The sequence below is a fragment of the Silurus meridionalis genome, chromosome 6 (genome assembly GCF_014805685.1).
Source record: "Silurus meridionalis isolate SWU-2019-XX chromosome 6, ASM1480568v1, whole genome shotgun sequence".
Taxonomy (NCBI): domain Eukaryota; kingdom Metazoa; phylum Chordata; class Actinopteri; order Siluriformes; family Siluridae; genus Silurus; species Silurus meridionalis.
The window spans coordinates 23,798,456-23,805,905 of NC_060889.1; the positions used below are offsets into that span (position 1 = coordinate 23,798,456).

The following is a 7,450-nucleotide window of genomic DNA, read 5'->3' on the forward strand; positions in this document are numbered from 1 at the left end:
TGATGATGATGATGATGATGATGATTATTATTATTATTATTATTATTATTATTATTATTATTATTATTATTATAAGATATGGTTGGATACTAAAATCAAGTGTAAGTGGTCTGTCCTACTTGTGGGAAGGAAACATATTTTTATTGTAATGTATGTGATAGAACTCAGTTTTAAAAACTGGGTAATTATCACTTTAATGTCTTAAGCTTTTAAATGACTGTTTAAAATAAAGAATATGTTCAGAAGCAGTTACAGGCTATGATTGCTACTTATGTCTAAAATCCTGGCTTGTACATTTGCATAAGGTATAAAATAACAGAAAATATCCTGCTTTTCAAAATGAATAACAAATCCCATGACTCAGTAAATTCAAACAGGGAACACTTAGCTTACAGGTAATGTCAGGGTTAGTGTTATAATAGTAAAACTGGATGACCTACATTGCAGTTGCACACTTTGTTTTGCAGAAAATTTCCATGAGATCACATGCCACAACACACTTGTTATACAGTTACAAAACTTCCTCCCTGGATAAACATTTGGCACCAACCAATAACAGACACTTAGTTGACACATTTACAATATAATAGCTTAGAATTTCCGCAGTCATTGTTTAGTTACGCCAATGATTCTCTACACGATTGGCATTTCCCAGCGAGAACCTTGTTATTTTTATGTTTTTTTTCCTGATATACCATACGTTTTAATTAATTAGGGCTCCGAAAATACAAGGAAAAGAATTAAGATCACATGACTACAATACTCTACTTTCACACAGGGCATTAGACAAGAGGATTTCCCAGGGCTGGAAATGCAACCTTTGGAGTTTCTCAGAAGACCAATTTTACTGGAATGTCACATACAAAATGGAATTTTGCAGTTATATTTATATATATATATATATATATATATATATATATATATATATATATATATATATATATATATATATATATATATTTTTTTTTTTTTTTGTCATCATCCAGATCATCTTGTGGGTTTCATGGTGAGACCCCAGTTGTGGTTTGTTTCTACACAGTTGTGGGAAACATGACCCACCATTTTAAAGGTATTATATTGTTATATTCTATATTGTTATAGAGCCAGTTTGTTTGGCTTGTAACTATTCAGTGGGTTTATTTCAAACCTTAATAACCTAAGCAACAAAAAGTAAAAAAATAAAACTAAAAAAAATAAAAATAAAAAAACTTGGATTGTCAATAATAAGTTAACAGTAAACAAATATATATACACGCAAATATAGATAATGATTTTAAAATATTAATAGATGAATGATATCCAAAAATACACTTGAACCAGGTCCTTAGAAACCATTTTAGTCATTAATTTGTTTCTTCACTTGTTCATGCAGTATTTCTATAGTTCAAGGTATCCCAGATTGAAAACCCTTGAGAACCCTTAATATAGTCTATAAGATATTTCTGTCTTAGAGAAAATGCCTGCAGTTATATAGCAACAAATAATAAAATAAAAATGTATAAAATGTATAATAAAAATGTATCACATTTGTAGGTATGTATTGCTCTACGTGTATGTGTGTATGTGTGTATACATATATATTGTACTTCTCTTAGTCTATAAAACATAAAACACGTTCATGTATATGACGAGTTCGAGATAATAAAAATCACACCATGATTAACTTGAAGGGAAATTTCTCTCTCTCTCTCTCTCTCTCTCTCTCTCTCTCTCACTCTGTTATTTCCTGTGATGTAAGCCACAAACCTATTTAGCAGAGCAGGTGTTAAGCATCACTCAGCCTTGCTTTCTTGACACGATGAGGAGCTATCTACAGATCTTCATTCTTATCATCCTGAATTTCACACCAGGTCAGTAGCTTACTGCTAAATGAATTCATGTTAATAACTGTGCTATAGTTTGAATTACAAATATATAATATTTCATACTTTTATTACCAGCTATTCACAATTGTACTTAAAAATGCTGTCTGTAACATTTTGCTGAATTTGAATTTAAGAATAAGGAAATTTATGATGATTTATTTGTCTATCCTCAGACTGTGGAGCTTGGGTGGTTTACAAGTCAGTTGGAGATAAAGCTCATCTCACATTGAAAGAACGCTGGAATATATCAGTCAAATGGAGGAAGGATAATAATCTGATTGCAGTTGTAGAAAACCAAAAGCCATCTATAAAACAACCAGAAAAATTTCATATACATGTTTCTGACTACTCCTTGTTTATTCATAATTTGACGGTGAACGACTCTGGATCTTATAAAGCTCAGACTGGACAATGGGAAGAAATCTTCATTGAATACAATCTGATAGTACAGGGTAAGTTGAATATGTTATAATATATATGAGATATAAAACATGAAGGGTGGTCTTGTGTGATGTAAACAAAGTGAAATTACTTATTAGTTTGCATACGGGACATTGTGAAAGTATTTGTTTTCAGCAGCTGGCCAACATCTGTCTTTATTGACGAATGACACTCACTTTTAAGCTATATTAAAGTAGTTACATTCAAAACTATGAAATGTGCAGACAATAGATTAATTAACTTGATCACCTATGTTATACTGGTTATACTCCTCATTTATTTATTAGTAAATTGAAAAAAAATGCAAAGCTTGTCATGTTAACTTGATATAATATAGTGCCACAAGTATATGAACTCTCACCTATCTGACTAATCACCACATATATGTGCTCACTGAACATCATATTATACATTTAGTCCCCCTTTGCTGTTTGGATGTGAATTTAAGAATTTATGTTCATTCAGCTAAAAGATCATTAGTGAGGCCAGTGTTACTGGTCATTCCATTGGTGTTCATGGTGGATGTGTTGTTCAGTGGGGTTGAGGTCCGGGATCTGTGCTTTTAAATTCTTTCATTTCAGCCTTAACACAACATGTATTTTTCCCCACACAAAGACATTCTTTATGCGTTTTGTTTAGGGAAGACAGAGATATTAGTGCAATACTAATATAGTGAGGTGGCAAAGGTAGCCTATTACCTGTATTAGAGATTTTTTTTAAAGATGGCTATTAACTTGTGCATTGAATTCAGGTGTGTTTGGGTGGTTAAAAGTCACCAAAGTGTGCAAATCAACTGAACATTCTGTTCCAGGGTTGGTTATTTCTTAAAAATATATTTTAATATGTTGTCATTTTGTTGTTGTTTCAGATCCAGTTTCACAACCTGTGATCAATACCAACCTTGATCTTCAGTCAAACTCCTCATCTGTTTGCCACATCCTGGTAAAATGTTCAGCTGATGGAGACTCAGTGACTTATGACTGTGATCACAAGCACTGCTCTCGGACCAATGCCACATTGACCAAAGTGAACATTACTGTCAGCTATACAGACAATGAGTTGTTGGAATGCACCGCCAGCAACCGTGTGGGCAAGAAAAGCACATCATTACCTATGAACAACACATGTAAGTGATTAGTTCATTCTGCTCAATTCTGCATAATACATGGAGCCTAATGCACATGTTACTTAAACAAATGCTTATAATATCTCTTTCCCACAGGTTCAAAAAAAGAAAAAGTTTTCAAACAACCACCTGATTACATCTTGGTTTTAATGATCACAATATGTTGCCCAATTGTACTTGTTTTTGTGGTCGTGCTGATCTACTTTTTCAAACATTTTTATTTTAACAGAAAGAAAAAACAGGTAAATACTTCCATATTAGTACATGTACAAGCTAATCTGCATGATCATGCACTTGCAGGACCGTTCCTCTAAATGTTTATCAAACCTGTTTCCTTATTATTACTCTGTGGTTAGAATGGAGGAGGAAATCAAGAAGATAAGGGGGTAAACACAGTCTACAGTGTGGTACGCAAGCAACCAAAAACCGATACTCCAGCAGACAGCAGTTCTGCACAAAATGCAGCTGCAGCAATTTATGATGTTCCCTCAAATTGTGTAAGTTGTCATTTTCCTTTTCCTTTATAAAGAAATAGAGCATATTTATCACAAAGCTCATTTGTTTATAATGTACATTTTTATGCAAACTGGTCAAATGGATATGTACATTCAGAATATATACATTATGTTCCTCAAAATAATCAGACCATAGATAATTTGACACTTTTATGTATTTTTTTTCCAAAATATATTCAATAGCATGTAAAGTCTTTTTAAAGTATCTTTTATCTATCACAGTATAAAATTCCGTGAAAACTTCTAGCTTTTCTAATACATAACTATTATTCTATATATAGTGAATAAACATGGTCATTCCTTTCACATGTCTCTCCTGCATGGTGAAAACCAGTTTTTTGCAACCCACTAACTTCCTCTTTGTCTGCTGCTACTGGTAGACCACATCCAACCAGCTTGAGAGTATATACATTATATTTTCCACTGAGTTGGTATTTTATTGAAGTTCCAATGTATCACTTTACCTCATCAGTTAAGTCTTAAACTAGATAACAGCCATAAATCAGTGAATGAATCAAAATTGTGCATGCATACATTTGTTTACAGGGAAATTACCACAAAATAATGAAACAAGAGTTCCAAAGAACCTGAAAAAATAATCACTTCTTGTTTTTTCTTTCTTTCTTTATGTTTAGGTACGAGCTCCTGAAATTGATAGTGGTGACAGTGTGCGAAACGATGACACACAAACAGTTTACTGGAAGCTGGGGCAGACACAGCCATGACATAATCTCCAATCCTGGACATCAGTCAATTGTTAAATAAGAGGACATAATGGCATAACCTGATGAACAAACAAACACACACACACACACACACACACACACACACACACACACACACACATATATATATATATATATATATATATATATATATATATATATATATATATATATATATATATTTCCAAAAGTTTTGGGTCACCTGGGATTGTGCCACAAGGGTATTACGAAAGGTATTGATGTAAGTGAGGAGACCTGGGGTGCAGTCAATTTTCCAATTCATCCCAAAGGTGATCAGTAAGGATGAGATCAGAGTTCTATAGCAGGCCAATCAAGATCTTCCTCTCCAAAGCATGTAAACCAGATCTTCAAGGAGCTCACTTTGTGCACAGGGGCATTGCCATGCTGAAACACGTTTGGGTTTCCAAGTTCAAGTTCCAAGGTCAATTGTATTATAGCAGATCTAAAGACGTACTGTACAATTGAGTGCCTCCAGCTTTGGGGTAACAGATTGGAAAAGAACCAGATATAGCAGGAAAGGTCAGGTGTCCCAATACTTTTGGAAATATAGTGTGTGTGTGTGTGTGTGTGTGTGTGTGTGTGTGTGTGTGTGTGTATATATATATATATATATATATATATATACACTGTCATATGTAATAAATTATTGTGTATATGTATAATACAAAGCAATATATACTGTAGCTATGTTATTTGTTATTTATAATGTCTCTTTTTTATAAGAAAGTTTGTATATTCTACTACATTAAACATTTTTTATTTACTATTCCAGCCTATAATTAATTATCCAGGTAATCAAACATGTCCTTATTTACATGCGTGATTGTTTGTTTGGGGCTTTTAAATAAAAGTGCTGGGTTCTTTTTTGTGTGTTCGGATTGATCAAATTTAATAAAGTTTCATGCATAGTTTGGCATGTGCTTGATCAGAATAACACCCTGGTAACTACAGAAAATTTCCCACTGATACAAGGAATCTTTAGTGAAGTGACAACATTACAATCATTCTGGTTTCATTCCTAATTTGCATATTAGAAAAAAAAAACTTTCCACATGAGACATGTGACATGTGAAATGTGTTAGAGTAATTCTTAAAAACACCATTACAAATAGAGTAGAGTAACTTTAAAAAACACCATTACAAATGTACATTGTTACAGTCAGGTACAAACACACATCTCAAAAAAGTGGAGGTTATAATAACAGTAAACCAGGCCTAAATATGGAATGGGATGTTTAAAAATGCACATAAAAATCTTATGATCAGGTTTTCACAAAACTTTGTCCATATAGTGTATTTGGACATTGAAAAAAAACTATATCTATTTTTTATCTGCCTATCTTAAATATATAATACTGTTAAAATAAAATAATGAGCTAAAAGTGTAAATATTTAGCTGTAGCCATTTCAAATTAGCCTAGTTCAAATTTGCTACTGATCACCATCACTGTACCCTGCAACATCTGTAATAAATGGACATACGGTGCAACCCAGATGAAGACGGGTTTCCTCATGAGTCTGGCTCCTCTCAAGGTTTCTTCCTTATGCCATCTTGGGGAGTTTTTCCTTGCCACAGTCGCCACTGGCTTGCTCATCAGGGACAAACTTACACTTATAAAGAACATATCCATTTTTATCACCACTTTATCTTTGTAAAACTTCTTTGTGACAATATTCATTGTTAAAAGCGCAATAGAATCAAAAATTAATTCAATTGAATCAAAGTGCATTGGAAATTGGGAATTGCTGGTAACTTTCAACATGACCTCAGAACAGTTGTCACTGCTAATCAAGTGACCACCCTGTACACTCTCTATTATCTCTGTATAATTGTACATTCACAGCATATCATTGTATTTATATATATTTCTGTATACTATCTATCTATCTATCTATCTATCTATCTATCTATCTATCTATCTATCTATCTATCTATCTATCTATCTATCTATCTATCTATCTATCTATCTATCTATCGTTTTATCATTTTATTTATCTAACATTAGATTGAAACAAAACAAAACAAAACAAAAACAAAACTAATAGAAACAAAAGTGGGTAAATCACTTACATGGTAAATTCTAATAAAAAAATGCTTTGGTTATTTTTAAGAATACCCAAAGCCCCCGAGATGACAGAAAGCGGTGTTGTATGACAGACGATTATTTTCCCTGATAAAGGAATGCCCCTGTCAGAAGGTAGGTGTACCTCTGTCAACGTCAAGACTCATCGGATAATACTTTACATTGCAATAAGCCAGTGGCTGGCTGTACATTTGGTAACTGGGTCTTCAGTGAGGACTTACCCAACTTAATTCACCTCTTAATACCACCACTATCACGTCTCATTTATAGAAATCATCAACACTATACAAAAACGCAATATAACACATGGCATTACAGAGAGAGGGACATTTCACATATGGAGGGTGAATACCATTTTACTAAAGCAAGCTCCAAATCTTTACATTACAACTGCAACTTTGCCATTTACATCATCTGGAGCAGTTCAGAATCAATATTTGTCTGCTGAAAAATGTGACATGAAAAAACTAGAGATGCAGACTCATAATTTGCATCGCTCCTCTGAGGCTGTAATCCAGTGGTACCGCTCCTATTCACTGGTCTAAAAGTGGCAAACAAACCCTTTCCCAGGCTAAGCCAAGCTAGCTAGCTTCGGGATTGGTTGACCTCTTCTCACGATGTCTAGCTTTTCTTGAAAATGGATTTTTAAACATGTCTTGGACCAAATCAATTT

The 7,450-nt window shown here is 33.3% G+C and overlaps 1 protein-coding gene across 1 annotated transcript; it reads left to right on the plus strand.

Moving 5' to 3' along the window:
* Positions 1–1,738: 1,738 nt before the first annotated feature.
* Positions 1,739–4,787, plus strand: LOC124387235. The gene is made up of 6 exons (XM_046851461.1): positions 1,739–1,850; positions 2,039–2,317; positions 3,175–3,432; positions 3,529–3,674; positions 3,789–3,929; positions 4,583–4,787. Exons 1-6 carry the CDS (start codon positions 1,799–1,801, stop codon positions 4,670–4,672), a joined length of 966 nt encoding a protein of 321 aa, XP_046707417.1. The 5' UTR covers positions 1,739–1,798; the 3' UTR covers positions 4,673–4,787.
* Positions 4,788–7,450: the final 2,663 nt, after the last annotated feature.

Excerpts from the sequence above, each read along its gene's own strand:
- LOC124387235 (XM_046851461.1), top strand. The coding sequence starts at position 1,799 with ATGAGGAGCTATCTACAGATCTTCATTCTTATCATCCTGAATTTCACA. Across the intron at positions 3,675-3,788 it reads TTAACAGAAAGAAAAAACAG|AATGGAGGAGGAAATCAAGA; the intron begins GTAAATACTTCC and ends CTCTGTGGTTAG. Across the intron at positions 3,930-4,582 it reads ATGATGTTCCCTCAAATTGT|GTACGAGCTCCTGAAATTGA; the intron begins GTAAGTTGTCAT and ends CTTTATGTTTAG.